The following is an 18,641-nucleotide window of genomic DNA, read 5'->3' as shown; positions in this document are numbered from 1 at the left end:
CATCCTGATACTCCAAAGTTGCAGGTTTGATCCCCAGTCAGGTCACATACAAGAAACCAATGAATGCCTAAATAAGTGAAATAATCTCTCTCTCTCTCTCTCCTCTCTCTCTATCTCTCTCTCTCTCTCTCTCTCTCTCTCTCTCTCTCTCTCTCTCCTCCCTCCCTCCCCCCTCCCTCCCTCCCTATCAAAAAAAACTTTAATTGCTAGCCAACCCATGGTGTATGTGTGTGTGTTCTATCCTTTTTTTTAGAAAAAAAAATCAACATATTTTTATTGATTCCAGAGAGGAAGGGAGAGGGAGAAAGAGAGATAGAAACATCAATGATGAGAGAGAGCCACCGATCAGCTGCCTCCGGGAGGCCCCCTACTGGGGATCCAGCCTACAACCCAGGCATGTGCCCTTGATCGGAATCGAATCTGGGACCTTTCAGTCCGCAGGCCGATGGCATTTTCAGTCAGGGCCAGTGTGCTCTGTCCTTAGACAGTTCCTTACATGTAGTGGACTAGCTTCCCTGTCCAGCCCGCCCCCCCTCCCCCCCATCTACATGCTGTCCCACGGGAAGTTCCTGAAATGGGCTGGGTTGCACTTTCCTCATCTGCCAATACCTATGTCACAGGGTGTGGAGTTTGTGGTGAGTGTGTGAATATTAAATAACGTGCTGTGTCTCGAGTGTAACGGATACTTTTAAGCACTAGGGCGTCGCTGCTCTCCCATGCTTCCTTCCACCTCTCCCTTCCCCCACCCCAGCTGAGCTCCGAGCACTGCTCCTGGCTGTGGGGAGGGCGGCTGGAGTGCCCAGGAGAGGGCTTGACCACCCAGAACCAAGGCCTTTTTACTTTGAGTACATGACCAAGGCCTTGAACTCCTGACTTTCATTTGCAAGGCTAGGCCCTCAGCTGACCACAGCCACCCACCAATAATGCCCGCCTAGACTGGACCCACCCAGCTGACCAGAGCATCCTCAGAAATCGTTAAAAAGTGATCGTTATTCTGAGCCACCGAGTCTTAAGGTCACTCATCACTGTGGCGACAGGTAACAGACAGGAGGCATCTGGGTTTTTTAATAAATCATTTCCCCATCGAGTCTACAGCATGATAAACGTACTTACGATACTTAACCCAGTTCTGTTTTGATTTTGCATTGTATAAACGTTTGCTGTTGGTGTACAGGATGCAATTGATTCGGGGACTTTGAACCTTGCTCCATCTGTTAGTCTAACAATTTGTCTGGATTTTCTCTTGGGTCTCCTCTGGAGGAAATCATTATTTGCAATGTGATCCGTGTGCCAATGGTCAGTATCTACAGCACTAACTGAGGTGCGGGCGGCAGCCCCGCCCAGAGCTGCTTACTGAGCTCTCACCGCAGAGTCAGTGCCCTCTCGCTAGTCCTACAGAAACACGGAGACTCCTGGTGCCCCCAATAGGCCCTTCAGTTCCGGGCATGTTGGGTTCCCCTGTAGCCAGGCAGTTTGGGGAAGGGCCCTGATGCTGTCACATTACTGATCTCTTCTATCATCTGTTCTTTGTCTCCCATCCTGTTCACTCTGGTTTTCTTCTGCTACCCTCTTAATTCTCTCTCTCTCTCTCTCTCTCTCTCTCTCTCTCTCTCTCTCTCCCCCCACATTAATTCTCTGCAATGTTTCTTCCAGTTCTGGGCCAAGCACAGCACCCAAAGAACAGAAAATGAAACTGCAATTTCAAATCATCACTTCAAATCACACTTGTGAAGTCCCCATCCCTGCCTAATGCCGCAGGCTGGCAGGGATTTCCCACCAGAGAAAGCCAGACGAAATCCCCCTAAAGGTGATTATGGGCCTCCACCCTCCTGGATGGTCCCCGTGAAAGCAGCAGAGTGCAGAGGTGTCACCAGAAAATGCCCACAGCCCTAAAAACACCAAGGCGTCCCTTCTGTGGGAGATCTGTGCATGGGGTGCACAGAAGCAAGGAGCCAGGTCAGCCGGGCACCCGGAGAATAGGCCCAGAGGGTCATTCTAAGGCCCCAGAGTTCTAACGATACGCAATGTTTTAGCCAGTGCCTGGTGATCTGGCCTGGCTGCCCCCCTATTCTCTACTTTCCTTGTTTCTACCACAGGACCCCAAAATCTGGGAGCAGGAATCCCTCCAAGTCACCCCAAGGGCCATGTTCTCCCACCTGCGTGCTTTCTGCAGCTTCCTGGCTGGAAGCCAGTCCCTCCCCACCTCTCATCCCTCCCTCTCACGGCCCCCTCTTTCTCACCCCTCTCACTGCCCCCTCCCTCTCAGCCCTCCCTCTCACCACCCCTTCTCCAGTGGCCCCAAAATGGCACCTGGCTTTCTGCGAGGCTTACCTAGACAGGCCTTTGTCTTGAAAAGATGCTTGCCTGCCCCACACTCATGCTCAGCCCACTTACCTACCCTCCACACTCACCACACCGCCAGAGGCAGAGCCGGCTCTCCCTCCCTACTGAGCTCTCTGACCCCAGGACGCCATCCTCACCCCATCCTCACTCGGGCTTGAAGTGACTCTGTCACCTGCCCGTGACCGAAGCAACAGGAACTGGGACAATCCAAGCTGTGGGGTTGTGATGACACACATTCCTGACAGAAGGGGTTGCATTCAGTGGGGGGTGCAGTTCTGGGAAACGTGCTTTGGGTTCAGGGGAGCCAACCCCCCAGCAGCCTGCCACCTCATCACCCCGGCCTGGGGCCGCTCTGTCCTGCCTACAGTCACCTCTCCCCAGCCGGCTGTCTCACTCTCTCCCTGGGCACCGGGAGAACGGACCGCCCACACGGGAGGGTTATCAGCTGAAGGTTCAACAGAGACGCCAACCCCGTGGCCTACAGCCAAAAGGACTGTGCCCTAGGGCTGGGAAATGGGGGGAGGGGTCCCTGGGCAGATGGCTCATCAGTCCTCCACATCCAGAAAAGGAGCCGCTAATACAAGGATGGTGAGTGCACAACTCTCCCCACGGTATCGCTCGGGGTCCTGACGCCATCTCCAAGTGCTGGTGTCAGAGGTTAAAACTGCCAAATGGATGAGGTAGTCGTGAAAGGAGGAGAGGAGACACTGTGCCATGTTAGAGGGTGTGGGTGGCTCCACCTCACACTGTCCCCTCCAGAAGAAAGAGCTGTCTCCACATACAACCCCTGGGATCAGCACCGATTCTCCCTAAAAGGCAGTCCAGTGGAGCAAGCCCAGTGTAGGTGCGCAGGGGGGACTGCTGGAGATGTGCATACTTTTAATTTCAAGAGTCATTAGTGTCCATTGCATACAAGAGCCAGAAGAAGGTGGAAATCAGGGTTACTATTTCTCTGAGGAATCTACTTATATAAAAACAATGGGTGGTGTTCATCACATATGGACAAACAGCCAGCGACCAAGCGGAAGGAAGTCATTCCTACAGGGGTTGTCTTGGCAACGGCTGCGCCCTCCCCCAAGCTGTTTCCTGGAGCTGTTTCCTGTAAGGGCGGAATTTGAGGCAGGAACCCGCCCTGGGAGTGTGGAGGCAGATCTTTCTCAAGTGTGCCACTCCAGCACGGGGTGAACCTGAGTGGGGCGGCTGAAAGGCTTAGAAAAGACAGACAGGCCGAAGCCGGTTTGGCTCAGTGGATAGAGCGTCGGCCTGCGGACTGAAGGGTCCCAGGTTCAATTCCGGTCTAGGGCATGTACCTGGGTTGTGGGCACTTCCCCAGTGGGGGATGTGCAGGAGGCAGCTGATCGATGTTTCTCTCTCATCGATGTTTCTAACTCTCTGTCCCTCTCTCTTCCTCTCTGTAAAAAATCAATAAAATATATTAAAAAAAAAAAAAAGAAAAGACAGGAGAATGAAAGCTGGGTCTTGGTGGGACGCTGCTTCTCTGAGAGACATTGACCACACCCACAGTCATGCCTTTATTTTATAGCAGATGCTAAGAGGCAAAGTAAGGGCATGACCAAGATGTTTACAAACATTCTCCTGGGTTTCAATCCTACTCAACTACATGCACCTGAACTCTATCAAGCCCACATCACTCAGGCACATGGGGCCATGTGTTGGGACCTTAGGTTCAAGCTTACAACTACAGCTTTTGGCTATAATTGTGCTGGGAGGGCCCTGCCCTCCAAGCTGGGACCTTCACGTGGCAATGAGAGGACTGGGTCCTCTCATCAGTCCAAGGCTTGAACCTGTCCAAAACACTGTAGCAGCTCCCCACAGTAAAGTTTTAATTCTGTTTCTTTGTTACTGATGTTGTGGCCCCACCCCATAACAAAGAAACAAAGGAAAATTACCCCATCGGATTTCTGAATAGTATTACTCCTTTGGGAATGCCGTGTCATAAATTAAAATTGAAAGTGGGTGCAATCATCATGCTATTGAGAAAGCTCAATAGTAAAGGGGTCTTTGTAATGGTACCAGATTTATTATCAAAAGATTACGACCTAACATTATCGATGCTGACGTATTAACAGGACCTGCAGAAGGAGAGACTGTTCTGATTCCAAGAATTAATTTGTCCCCATCTGACACTGGCCTCCCATTTAAATCGATTCGACGACAGTTTCCCATGATGCCAGCATTTGTGATGACTATTAATAAATCACAAGAACAAACTCTAGACAGAGTAGGCATGTTTCTACCTGAACCCGTTTTTGCACATGGTCATTTATATGTTGCTTTCTCTCGAGTTTGAAGAGTATGTGATGTTACAGTTAAAGTTCTAAGTACTTCATGACAAGGGAAATTAGTCAAGCACTCTGAAAGTGTTTTCACTCTTAATGTGGTGTACAGGGAGATATTAGAATAAGTTTAATCACTTTATCAGTCATTATTTGCATCACTGTTGTTTTTATAGCGTGTTATGGTTGTTTTCATATCATGTTTTTGTCGTTTTTATATCATGCCTCTGTTGTTGTTATATCCTTTTGGTACTGTTTATTAATAAATTGATATATGATTTTCATATACATTTTACTAATTTCTTTTCATCTCTCACATTTCTATTATAGAGAAAGGACAAATAGCAATATTAAAATATATCTGCTAATTAATTCCCTTTTTTAAAAAAAAATATATTTTATTTTTTTACAGAGAGGAAGGGAGAGCGATAGAGAGTTAGAAACATCGATGAGAGAGAAACATCGATCAGCTGCCTCCTGCACACTCCCTACTGGGGATGTGTCCGCAACCAAAGTACATGCCCTTGACTGGAATCGAACCCAGGACCCTTGAGTCCGCAGGCCGATGTTCTATCCACTGAGACAAACTGGTTAGGGAAATTAATTCCCTTTTAATGTGCACGAATTTCGTGCACCGGGCTACTAGTATTGAAGATTGGCAATATTCACTCTAAGTCAGTAATATTACATACTATCCACTAGAGGGCAGAGCGTGGAGTATGACTTGTAGGATGGTGGGACACACTATGGGAGACTTCTAAAGCATTAGATTAGATGCTCACTCTAGTTTGGCTGATAGAAAATGGATTGACTTCGCATTCCCACAGATGAATGTGGAGGGAGGAGAAATCAGTGTAGACTTAAACCAAAATAAACAAACAAAACCCACCAAGACCCAAAGAAGAAAGCCAGTATCCTGGCACATTTGTTGGATGTGACAGACTGGGGAAGTTGAGACCCAGAAAACGGTGCCAAATCCAAGGCCCCCCAAATGCAGGTGTGTTCATCACACATCACAGAGGGGCCCTGTTCTAATCAATTGTTCATCAAACGCGTTAAGAGGAAATGGAACATTAGCGGTGAGCTTCTTAAAGTGTAATTTCCTCTAAGAGAAATTTATGGCCTGCACTTACTCTCCATTAGAGTACGTCTAACTTCTTTTATTCGTTTATTCATCAAGACAGCCCTGGGTTCAGGCCAGCCCTGGGAAACCGCAGGTCATCGGGAAAGGGACCTCGGGGGACCTTCCTCCTGGTCCAATGGAGTTTTCCAGATCATAGCAGGAGCAGCCGTGGTGCATTTGCAGGAAGTGTTCAGGTATTCCCCAAAAGGCCATTCACAGCACCAGCCCCAGGGGCTACGCTGGCTATAAAATGAACATCTGAAATGTACTCTGAAATGAAATGATTTTCTGTTTGCCATATGAGGTTTGTGATTGCCTCTCCAAAAGCATTGCTTCTATTGCTTTTATGGCCAGGTTCAATTTCTTGTGTAGTGATGTAATAAAGGGGTGATTTAGAACTGGGAGCGAGGACTTCTGAATCAATGAGCAGATGTATCCCTCACCTGCTGCCCCCTCGCCCCGTGACGCTGGGCTCATTTCCTGATTTCCAAGCCACCCGCGAAGTCCCAAAACTGGGGACACAGGCACAGCTGTTCCTCTCTTTACCATGGAGGCCCTAGCCCTGCTGAAGAGAGCACCCCAAGCCCTATTCTGGGCTTTCTCGGGATCTGTGGGGCGCATCACTCTTTCTGTGAATAATGGAACTTTAAGGTTATCGTGATGAAAGCGAAACACACCTGATATTTACAATTCCCCTTTGGGGACTGGAATGAGGAAAGAACATCTTACCTTGTCTTAAGGATATTCAGAAACTGCAAAATTTCTGAAAACTGGATCAGTCTGAGAGCTCGTAAAAATCTCAAACCTGGGAAGAGAAATGAAACAGAGACGCGTTATTTTCAGCGGGTGGTGATGTTCGCACCGTGTGATTTACACCTGTCAGGGGCGAAGGGAGATGAAGTCCTGGCAGGAGATTCAACTGCCCGCACTTTGGACATAGTCCTTCATCCCGATTCTTCGCTGGTTTCATCTCAGCTGCTGATCGGAGTCGTTAAAGGGAGCTGTTTGGAGCCCCTGCGGAGGAAGGTCCGGCGGGAGGCTGTTTAAGGAGGTCTCTCGCATGTCCACCTGAGGCAGTGTTTCAAAGTTACCTCGTCGCCAGAGCGGATTTTGTCTCTGAAAATGACTGGGAATAGCTCAGCGTCACCCTCGTAACCCTTATGCTAAGAGCAGATTAGGAACAAGTCTGATAACCTGATGTCTTTGATGGATTTCTAAAGTCTCCGTCCTGACACAATGAAGAGTACTGCCCACTGCGCTGTCTGTTTTCTAAGCTCGCACACCCCATAACTTCAGGATTCGAAAGTCTGTAATGCCACTCCTGCCAAGTGTCAAGACAAACGTTCCTCCTTTCTCAATCAGCAACCTTTCGTGGATGGAGAACGAGCCAGTGTTTCCAGGTGGCAGGAGAGAGAGGAAACAGGGGAAAGAAATACAACCAAGGATGAAAGAAAATTCAAATGACTGTTGTGTTTTGCTGGCCAAGGGTAAATATAGATTCCCACTGAGAGCAGATCTGTGAGTCAGAAACTTTCTGAGTCCCTGGTGGGTTTTAATGCTTGGCCTACATGCAAGAACTGGCTTACCGATGGCCAAGGGTTTGAGACACTGTTCAAGGTCACGTCCTCTCCTAAGGGGGTTTCCTTTTGCAGATTCCCCTAAAGCATTTCATTCAGTGCCTTGAAGCGCTGTGTGCTGCTGAGCGCCAAGTGAGCTAAGTTGTTGACAGTGGGAGACGTTTTCTGCCCCCTATGTGAGGCAGTGAGGGGGCATCTAATGCGCAGTGACGGGAAGAAGCGGTAGTGAGTCGCTAGACACCCAGGATGAATCAAAGAAAACAGACAGACCGGACGGCCCCCCTAAACAGCTCCCCACCGGCCCAGTTAGGCCACTCCTTGTTCAGGCATAAGGTGCCAAGGAAAAGCTCGTTGAAAGCCCAGGGCGTGGAAGGGCTCCTACTGCACAAAAGGGAAGGAAGGACAGTGGCTCAAAGGGAAAACTTCTCATCTGACTGGGATTCACCTTCGCGAACAAATGATTTTTTCAGAAAAAATCGCCTTCTATTTTAAATGATGTTTATATTGGGTGTTGGTGGTGGTTGTTTTTTTAACAAAAAAGTGCAGAGATGAGAAGGGTGCTGATGAAATGAAAAGACTCGGGAGTCCGAAGCAGAGGCCGAGCCACGCTGATGAGAGGCTGGCCTAACTGCTGAGAACTGAGCTTGACGCGAGGACAAAACCGAGACGTCATCCCAGAAGCAGGGACAATGGGGCCAGGGAGGGACAACATGACGCTTAAGAAAAGATCAATGGAGAGAAGACCACAGAGACCCAGCCTGGGAATAAAATGCGTTCCAGAGGGAAGGACAGGCGAGATCATCGGTTCGGCCAGGACATCATAGGAACGTACTTTCTAGATATGAAAAAAAATGACTCAAAGGGAAAATGGGTGGCAGGCTCTTAGAAACCAATGCTGTGAAGTATGACTTTGTTTCCTGTAAATATCAAGCATTAAAATAAAGTAAAAAATAAAGTGTCCAGGTGGGGGGAGTGTTACCATTAATGCAACTCAAATCATATTGTGCACTGTCAACTTAAATGACACTCAGGCAGCACTCAGAATTTTAGGCCCAGATTGGTATACCCAACAAAGTCATTGTCCAATAGTAAAGGTAACAAAAAAATATTCTTAAAGACCCGAGGTCTCAGAAAATAGATTGTTTGTGCGAAAGTATTTTCAAAGAAGTTTTCAATCCTTCCTTAGTCAGAATGAGTCACAGGGGCTGGAAAGTGTATTTTTATCAAATTTTCCTGTTGGTCCTAATGACTGACCTCACTACAGCACCACCGACGCGTGCTGCTGGGAGATAAAATAATAAATTTAGAAACACTGGGTAGGGATAGACTGGCAGCACTGAAACCAGTCAAGGACATAGGCTCTTTAGTCATGCCTTAGCCACTGACGGCTTCATTCTGAAAATCCTGTGTGTGCATGCATATATATTTTTCCACTCGTGGAAACAAAAATAGAATACAGATGACCTAAACTTCAAACTGGGTTTCTCCCTTCTTATCGTTAAGTGATGCATTTGCCTCCTATATTGTTTGTAGCTCGCCGCTCTATAGAGGGCGAGTAAAAGAGAATAAAAGCTTTCCTTTTCGATGAGGTATATGAAAATAAGGGTCGGAAGACATGGCTGCAGCAGCCACATGGTCCGGTACTCTTGCTAGAGGTAAACTGTTCGCCAACAAAAGCAAGCAGGGAGACCAGTAAGATGAATAATGTGTAAGAGAGGAAAACAGTCATCCCAGGGAGGAAACCGAGAGCAAAGTCCCTGCAGAGGGGCCGGGGGGGGGGGGGGGGGCAGCAGCGTCTCGGGGACAGAACAGCAGTGGGCTGTGCTTATGTGAAGGCCTGTGCTGGTCATATCCATGGCACAGGGTTTCATGAACACAAATGAGTTAACAAAGTTCAAAACAGGTTTAAAAAATCAGTCTTCATTTTATCCTTGCCGAAGCCAGACTCTCAGGAGAAGTGGTGGCCTCCAGCGTGTGTATTGCAGGCACAGTTCACAACAGCCCCCTCGCTGCTTCCTGTCCTGGACCCCTGGTGGTCTATTCTCAGCATATCAGCTAGAGCGGGCTGTGAAAAGGTGGAATGGATATCCTTCAATGCCCCATTTCACACAAAGTCAAAGTCCTTCAAGGACCTAAAGCAAGGCACCCCCATTTCCTTTTGGCCTCCTTGTCCTCCTCCTACTTTCACTCTGGTCTGGCTGTCTTCTTCGGTGAGCTTGGCTGTACAGCATGCTCCTGCCTCAGGGCCTTTGCACACGCTGTCCTCTCTGCCTGAACACTCTTGCCCAGATGGGCGCACGATGCACCCCCTCACCTCCTCCAGGTGTTTACGCAGTGTCACTATCTCAGTGAGACCTTCCATGGTTACTGTGTCCAAAACTGGAGCTCTCCCCTCGCTCTCCCTCCGGTCAGAGTCGACAGTTAGTGATTAAGGAAAGAGAAGAGAGCAAACAAAGTCTGATAAAGTCGGGAAACAGCAGTTTCACAGTAACCCTGGCGAGTAACCAGCACCTTCCAGGACAACATTCTCTCTAGTCGACTAGGCAGGACAGACAGCTTTACAGCCAATGGGGGGTTGGGGTGATGGCAGGTAAATGGCATCTCTCTGCTGGATGAATGGGGGAGGGGGAAAAGGGGGGGGATTCCTTTTAAAAAGCACGTGCAGAAGAGAAGCCAAATGGCAACCATGAAGGAGCAGGGCACTCGCCTGGGAAAGTCTGGGGGGGGGGGTGGAGAAGGACAGCAGCCCCCAGGAAATCCAGGAAAGAGACCGGGTCGGGGAGACCACCAGCACAGGCCCCGAGAAGCCGGGAAGGAGACTGGAGTTTGAAAGAAAGCCCGCTCTTTTGCAAACGCAAGGAAATGCATGGCGGCTTCGCGAGGACCTCGGGCAGCTGCTACCCTACAGCCTGCCCACGCTCTCTGCCTCCCAGAAAGTCACCCGTCCCTTTTCGTTCTAATAAATCTCGCCACTATGGCTAAACTCCTCCTCCATGAGGGTCCCTGAAATTCTTTCTCCAGGAAACTGTACAAGAGCCCACTTCCTCTAGCAACCCCCTATTACTTTATGTCTCTCGCCTGCTGTTCTTCTCAGTATAAAGCACATGTATCTTTTTGTGTAATTTGCATCCTTTCTACTTGGCTCTAGCATCAGCTCCCTGAGGGGAGCGACTGTCTGGTGTGCTCGCAGCTGTGTGTCACATGCTAAAACAGTGTCTGGCGTGAGGTGGGTGCTCAACAAACACCTGCGTGACCTGAGTGAATGAATCAGACTTGAGAGTGAGTGTGATGGCAGAGCTAAAGGTTAGATACTCCGCATTCGGAGCTAGGCTTTGCTTGCTGAGGGGGAAAGCCAAGAGCTCCAGGTCAGGGCCAGTGCTCTGAGGCAGCGGTTCTCAACCTGTGGGTCGCGACCCCTTTGGGGGTCGAACGACCCTTTCACAGGGGTCGCCTAAGACCATCGGAAAACACATATATAATTACATGTTGTTTTTGTGATTCATCACTATGCTTTAATTATGTTCAATCTGTAACAATGAAAATACATCCTGCCTATCAGATATTTACATTACGATTCATAACAGTAGCAACATTACAGTTATGAAGTAGCAAGGAAAATAACTTTATGGTTGGGGGTCACCACAACATGAGGAACTGTATGAAAGGGTCGCGGCATTAGGAAGGTTGAGAACCACTGCTCTTAGGAAATATAAAGCAGCCTAACCAAGAAGAGCCGTAGCCACTGGTCACTCCTCAGCACCCAGAGAGGCCCGGAGGGGTAGGGACAGCAACACCGATGGCATAAAGGAGGCCAGGAGAAGAGAGGGTAGGATGGTCAATGCCTAAGTAACAGATCATTCCTCTTCTCTGCTCTATAGACCTATATTCTCATTCCCGATCCCATAGAATTCAAACCCTCTGAAAAAAGGCGGCCTTCCAGGGAAACACGAAATGGCTGTAACAGAGTTGTGAACAAAACGTGTTTCTACCATAAAAAGATGAATTATGGTCCCCCACCACCAAAGGTACCAGGTCCAGATGGTTTTACAAGTGCATTCTTTTAATCAGTCAAGAAATAGAGTAAAAAAAAAAAAAATAGTAAACTTCCTTTCATGGTCTTTGATTCCATAATCAATTTTTATTATATTGTAATAAAAATGGATTTTTCTCCTCTTTTCTGTACTCTATATTGGTTTAGAAAGCTGGTATTAATTAGCTGAACGCACGTAGCCCACACATTTAAAAAAATTTAAAAAAAGACGCCTTCATGACACGGACTAAGTATAAGAATCCTAAGCAAAACACTAGCATCTCATGAGTGAGACTATGTTAAATGAACAGCACTCAGGAGCTGTGGCTCAGGACTGCTGTGGGGTACAGAGCAGAGAAGATCCGTCTTCAGGGACCTTTATTCATCCTAGCCCCTGAAGAGTGACCTAGCCCAAGGTTACAGCCCTGCCAGAGGGGGCCCCCAAAAGTGGCAGATGTGGGGACAAAGGTCTGCTGCCTTGCCTCAATTTGGGGCAACTCTGGGAGCCATGGAGCTGCAGAGCTCCCCCTGGGAGGGTCTGAGGCCTCTGGTGCAGCCGGGCTCCATACCTCCAAACTTCTTCTCTCCTGGATACAGATGACCATTAAAACCTACCCTGAAGCCCTGGCCGGTGTTGCTCAGTGGTTGGAGCACCGGCTTGCACACCCAAGGGTTGTGGGTTCGATTGCCTTTCAAGGGTTGCCGGCATGATCCCCGGCCCAGGCGGGGCATGTGTGGGAGGCAACCAATCAATGTGTTTCTCTCACATCAATGTTTCTCTCTCTTGCTCTCCACTTCCTTCCCTCCCTTCTACTCTCTCTAAAAATCAATGGAAAAAATATCCCTGGGTGAGGATTAACAACAAAAAAGAAACTACTCTGGAGATGATATACCAGAAACTAAGTATTTTCAATACACAGGAGGGTGCATTGGCAGAACTCAGTAAGTGTAATGTCATCGTATGGATCCATATACTAGTAACTAAGACAGAAAAGCCAACAAGACAAATAGAAACACCCGTACACACACGTACATGGTTTATAGTGTTACTGTTGTTTTAAATTATTGGTGAAACGATGATGTTGATGATCAATTATGACTGAAGTGTACTATTTTTATCCCCACATGCCAAACCTTTAACTGTATCTTATTTAATCCATAGGACAGAAGAAGACAATAGTTAAACAGACTAGAGTGTCCAGCACACAATTTGTAAGCAACAGAACCAGATTTTAACCCAAATCTGTCTCCACAAAGCCCACGCTTGTAATCAGCTGCCCTCGCACAGACACTGACCAACCGCCAATCCTCAAGCACTTTCGGCACTGTGGTCATCCTGGCACACTCTCCTAACACTTGGCATTTCCCGCAGGATATAAAAGCCCTTTGCCCACATCCCACTGTATTCACTATTGTGAATAAAACAACCAACCAAACCAAACAAATAAATAAAAACGGAGGGAGTATACTAGGTAAGAGTCCCTGTTTGATAAGCTCCAACCCAAATAGGGGTTCATTGCTATTTTATTTTGCTCTTCTATGTTAATAAATTTAATTATGTTTTCATGTAATTACTAGGTCATTTTTTCTTATTTTTTAAGTAAAGCGGCTTTTGCTGGTGTACCTGTGTAGTCATCTTTTCTTATTAATATATTTGAGCTCTTTTATAATGAGGATAGTATATGTTATATATCATCTTCCACAGGTCAGCATTCTTTTAATTTTGTTTAGGTGTGTGTTTTTTTAAGCCTAAAAGTTTGCTTTAAGTGCATTTTTCTTTTCGAATTCTAAAGTTTATTGATGGTCTAATATATGTCTTTCCATCATTGTTTTATTTTTCTCAGTACTCAAAAATGGCTGCTTCCCATATAAAAATGGATTTTTTATAAAAATACATCCACATTTTCTCTTTGAACTTTTAGGGCAATGGTTCTAACCCTTGGTTGGACATTTAAATTACCTGGGCAACTCTAAGAATTACTGATACCTGGCCTCACGTCAGCCTCCCCTCCTCTGACTCAACAGACCTGTACTCCCAGGTCCATGGTGTGAAAGCTCTGAGGTGATTCTAATGAGCCAAGGAGGTCGAAAAGCTTTGCAAAGTTTTTCAGTAAATGATCAGAGAGTACATGTTTTAGGGGTCTCACAACTACCCACTCCGCTGTAAAAGATATGCGAACGAATGGCTATGGCTGTATTACAGTAAAATGTTACTCAAACAAGTAGAGTGAGGGGCCTAGTTTGCTACCCTTGCTTTAGAAACCTTCGCCTGGGATTTGTTTGCATTCAGATGATGACTCTGCGGGTCTAGAGGGGCCTGAGATTCTGCATTTCTCACCAGCTCCAGGACGTCACTGCTGGTCAGAGACCGCAGTGAAAACACAAGGCTGCAGGGCAGTGGGTCCCAGAATTTGTTGCCATGGCAACCACCTGGGCAATATAAGACAGTGCTGATGCCTCCCACCCCCAGATACTCTGATGCAATAGGTCTAGGTGCAAGCTGGGCATCGGAATTTTTATAGCTCCCCCTGCCCAGATGATGCCAATGTGCAGCCAAGCTTGGGAACTACTGATTAGGGTATCTTTTCTCCTTAACCTCCAGCTTGTTAATCCATCCTGATGTGTCCATTTATTGTGGCTAATATTGTGCCAAAAGGACCAAGTTTTAATATTCTCCCCAAACAGCAAATTTCTCTCTCCCTGAGTATTCATTTGAGTAACCTGAAGCTGGATCTTTACTTTTATTAATTTTAAAAATATGCTAGCTAACCGTACATTAGAAGAAATCAATAGTATATTGAGAGTCTATAAAATAATGCAGTCAGTTTAAGGTTTTAGTGAAAAAGTAATTTTAACAACACTAGAGAAATATGATTGCCACTTTAGGGTTTATAATTGACAAAAAGTTTCAAATCATTTTATGGGGTAAACAATAACAACAATAAGGCAAACAAACAAAATAAGATAAAATCCTGACAGATCCAATAAGAATCAAATAGAAAAGAAGTCATGTACAATTATATACTGAAAAACTAAATTAATTAAACCTGAAATACTCAGTGAGGGGGGATGACTTTCCAAAAGATGTAAACTTTGAAAGTTGATACACATATAAAGGAAAACCACTATAGAATAATAATTGAAATATAAATTGAAAAATTTATTAATACCTTCCCCTCAAGGACTTTGCACCTATATACTTTCTCGTTAAATTCTTTAAAACATTTACATATTATTGAAATGCCAAACTTATATATTATAATACAAAAATAGATGGAGAGCTACTACAGTTGTAAAGTAACCGTAAACCTGGTACCCAAACTAACTCTCAAAACACAAAAGTAAAATACAGTGGAGCCTCTGTTCTCGAACTTAATTCGTTGTGGGAGGTTGTTTGAAAACCAAATCATTTTTTCCCGTTAGAAATGATGTAATGAATTAATCCATTCCCAACCCCCAAATGATTCTCTGTTTTAACCTTACTATATATCGTACATGTCTTACGTACTATTTAATTATAAATACTTTACAAACAAAAAGAGCGTGAAATGTAAATGAAAATTTGACAAAAAGGAAATAAAATTTACAGTAAAAAATTAAAATTTTTCCATGTAATATCATCAAAAGAGCTCAAAATAAGCAGCAAAAACAACATGAAAATATTCACAGCACAACATCTTGAGATGTTAATAGTGGTAAACTGACTCATACTCTGAATTCTCTGCTTTGTATGTTACCTAAAAGATGTGGAGAAGAAAACTGTTCAACATAGGAGAGATTCGAGAACCGAAGTTTGAACTGTAATCTCACTAGGATTAGGGACGCTAAAATTCTACATAAAATACGAACACATGTAATTAATAAATGGATTAAAATAATGATCAGAGCATTTTGATTCAACATAGCATATTAAACAGAATGGTTTGTACCTGCCTCCTCTCAAAGCCTCACTAAAGTAATACTCCAGGGGAAAAAATTCAATAAAATCCCATACGGACAAAAAGAAATTTTTAAAAAATGGAGGAGGCAGCTACAGCACATAAGAGAAAACCATATGTCGATAGATAAAAAAATGGATATCCTGTTAAAAATTCACTTGACAGAGCTGAGAAACTGAACTTCATGTTTATCCAACATATATAGTAAAAATACATATATATGTATATTTATATACACATACAAATATATGTATATTCCCATGATAATAACAGAATATCAAAAATATCCTTGGTCAATAACCTTCGATGAGGAATTCCACAAGATTGAGGTAGTAGAGAGAGAAAATCATCATGAAGAAGAAAATAAATGTCCAACAGATGGCATGGAGTGACTGGCACTGGAAAGTGAGAGCCTGGGATAATGACTGACAGATCGGGGTGCCAAACAAGACCACCCAATGTACAGCAGTTAGCGTGGGCATTTTAGTGGGTAAAGCAATTCCTAAGTGAACTGGTAACTCCTAAAAGAAAGAGGTGGTCCTCACAGCTGCAAGGCCAACCATTGGAACAAAATGCTCGATGGCACACCCCAGAGCTCCTCGGACAAGCAAGGACAGCATCCACATATCGGCTAACGGAGACATCTCCAATGCAGAGAGCCGCGCAAAATCAAAAATCACCGAACATTTGAGGAAAGTCGAACTTTCTTTGAAGATGGTCATGTATTCTATCAAAGTGCCCACTTGAGGATACAACATTAACAATTGTTAATTGTCAGTTAACAACACTTAATTGAAAAACATGAAGAGTTTGTGAGAAAATATGTCAACTCAACAAAAATCAACTATTTATTTTAGAATTTAAAATTCTAAAGATCAAAACTTTAAAAGACAAACTAAACGGAAGAATGGACATAGCTACATGCAAACTAGAGGGCTGGACAATCAAACAGCGATCTCTTCACAAAGAAACAGAAGGATGGAAAGTACAAAAGTGAAGTTAAGACACATGGAAGAAAGGTGTAGAATTTTCAACTTTATGTAATTGAGTTTCAGCAGGAGGAAATAAAGGCAATAGAAAGCAGGAACATTTTAAAATAACGCGAGAAGAAAGTTTCCTAGAACAATAGGGTAACTTGCATTCTCAGATATGCCTAGATGTGGGCCTTCTTAAACTTTAACTGGTGACATTTCAGAACATCAATGTGAGGATGTAAAACCCTCAAAGCAATGAGAATCAAGTGCTACCATAATTCTCTCGGATGCACTGAACACAAGAAAACAAAAGAAGGAGAAATTACTTTGATCGAGGAAATATTTACTTAGCCTGGTGGAAGAAAAATAAATCCAGAAAAGGTGAGATCCAAGAAGCAAAGTAGGAAAAGAGGAAAAGTAACTGATGTGTTAGCAAAATATTATAAAAAATAAATAGTAGCAATGATCTAAAATTAAAATCTCTAGATGATATTACATGGCAAATAAAGGTGTGGAGGAGAGAGGGCAGTGGAGGTATAAAAAATGTGTAAAAGTTCTTGTCTTGCTTCAGGGAGATACTAATACATATTTTAACAGAAAATTAAAAGGATGTATTTTTAATTATAAATTCCAAATCTCAGAGGGGGAAAATGAAAAAAAAAATGATCAACCAACTAAAGTAAGAATTGTGAAAAACAATAACAAAAAAGCATATTAATTGGAAAATACTATTGCAACAACAAAAAGAGCCCAAATGTCCCAGCACACACAACAAAACTGAATGGATTAAATTCATGTATTAAAAGACAAAGACTCTCACTCAGATAATATCAACACAGCAATAATGCACGCTGTTTGTAAGAGATAACACCGAAAGCAAAACACAAAGCAAAGTTGGAAATGAAAGGCTGGAAATCTGTGCCAGGAAAATGCTTAACAAAAAAAAAAAAAAAAGGCAAACAAAGCAATAATGATACCAAATAAAGTAGCAGCTACTGTGAAAATGTACCAAAGAAAGAGAGACATACTTCATATTGATAAAGGAACCCTTCACAAAGAAAATGTAACAGTGAACAAATTGTATACACCTAAGAATATACCTTTGAGATACATATAAAACAAAATCTGACAAGACTGCAGCAAACACCAAAACTTGACAATGTCACATCACAGTGAGACTCCAATGTTCATTTTCCAGAAACTAAGCAAAGAAAATAAGCAAATCTATAGAATATTTGTATAACATTTAATTCTGGGGGATATATTCATAGATATCTATCTGAATGGATGGACAGATAAACACATATACTGCTCAGTAAACTAGGAACACTAGTTTAATAATGTTAGACTTTATGGCACTTGTCTTTCTCTTCATATGTGGAATTTAATGAACAAATGGAAGTACCAAGCAAAATAGAGACAGACTCACTGATAGAGAGCAAGTAGGCAAACAGCTCTGGTGGGGGGCTAGTGGAGGAATTGAACAAAGAAGAAAAAGAGAGAATTCATAGACATGGACAACAGTGTGGTGATTGCTGGTAGAGGTGTGGAGGTAGAAGAGGGCATAGAGGGGATAAATGGTGATGGAAAAAATCAAATTTAATTTAAATAAATAAAATTAGAAAAATAATATCACTAGTTTTTAATAACTTCAATAACAGCTATTCAACAGTCACAAAAACTGAGTATGTAATAGGCCACAAACAAATTTCATAAAATTCCAAAACGCAGAAATCATATAGGCCACATTTACTGCAAAGCAAGAGAATAAGAAAATCACAAAAGGGTAGGCAAAATCGATTATATTATACAGAGAATAATTTAATATATGATAAAGAAGTCATACCATAAATCAAAAGGAAGATGAACATTATGTACAATGACGGAATGATTGATTAACAATGAGGATCAATTTAAACAGTCACCTTACATCATAATTAAAATTAAATTGAGATGAATTAAAATTAAATATAAATAACATAGAAAAACTGAAAAAAAAATATAATTACATATTTAGTTGCCCTCTGAAGAATTTCTAGATGTGAAAGGAATCATAAAAACTTTAAAATATCAGATCAGCCATCATAAAAAAATCAAAATCCTACATGTCAAAAAAGTAATGAAGATAATAATCTACTAGCAAAATAATTTCATCAAGTATGATATGGTTAGGATAAACTGCAATATCAAAAGCGTGTCCATAAAATATTATACCAGTAGTTCATGATTGTAAAAAAATCATGAACAGGCACGTCATGAAATAGGAAAATAAGTAGTAAACAATCATTAGAAATTATTACACTTGGTTGAAGTAAAATGCATACTAAACAGAATTACAGTAACAATGTGTTTATTCTAC

General features: G+C 43.6%; 1 protein-coding gene across 8 annotated transcripts in view; it reads right to left on the bottom strand.

The window, feature by feature from the left end:
• Window positions 1-18,641, bottom strand: part of KCNMA1 (potassium calcium-activated channel subfamily M alpha 1) — a 683,439-nt gene that overhangs the window by 226,822 nt on the left and 437,976 nt on the right. For all 8 annotated transcript variants that reach the window (XR_013996758.1, XM_081105313.1, XM_081105315.1 and 5 more), the window contains exon 6: window positions 6,493-6,568. Coding sequence is in view for 7 of the 8 variants with exons in the window: in XM_081105313.1 (XP_080961439.1) it covers window positions 6,493-6,568 (76 nt within the window). In the remaining variant the exon portion in view is untranslated. The remainder of the gene's footprint in view (window positions 1-6,492; window positions 6,569-18,641) is intronic.

The sequence above is a fragment of the Myotis nattereri genome (genome assembly GCF_964212035.1).
Source record: "Myotis nattereri genome assembly, chromosome: 13".
Taxonomy (NCBI): domain Eukaryota; kingdom Metazoa; phylum Chordata; class Mammalia; order Chiroptera; family Vespertilionidae; genus Myotis; species Myotis nattereri.
Note: the sequence above shows the minus strand (reverse complement) of the source record. Positions and strands in the feature narration are given on the sequence as shown.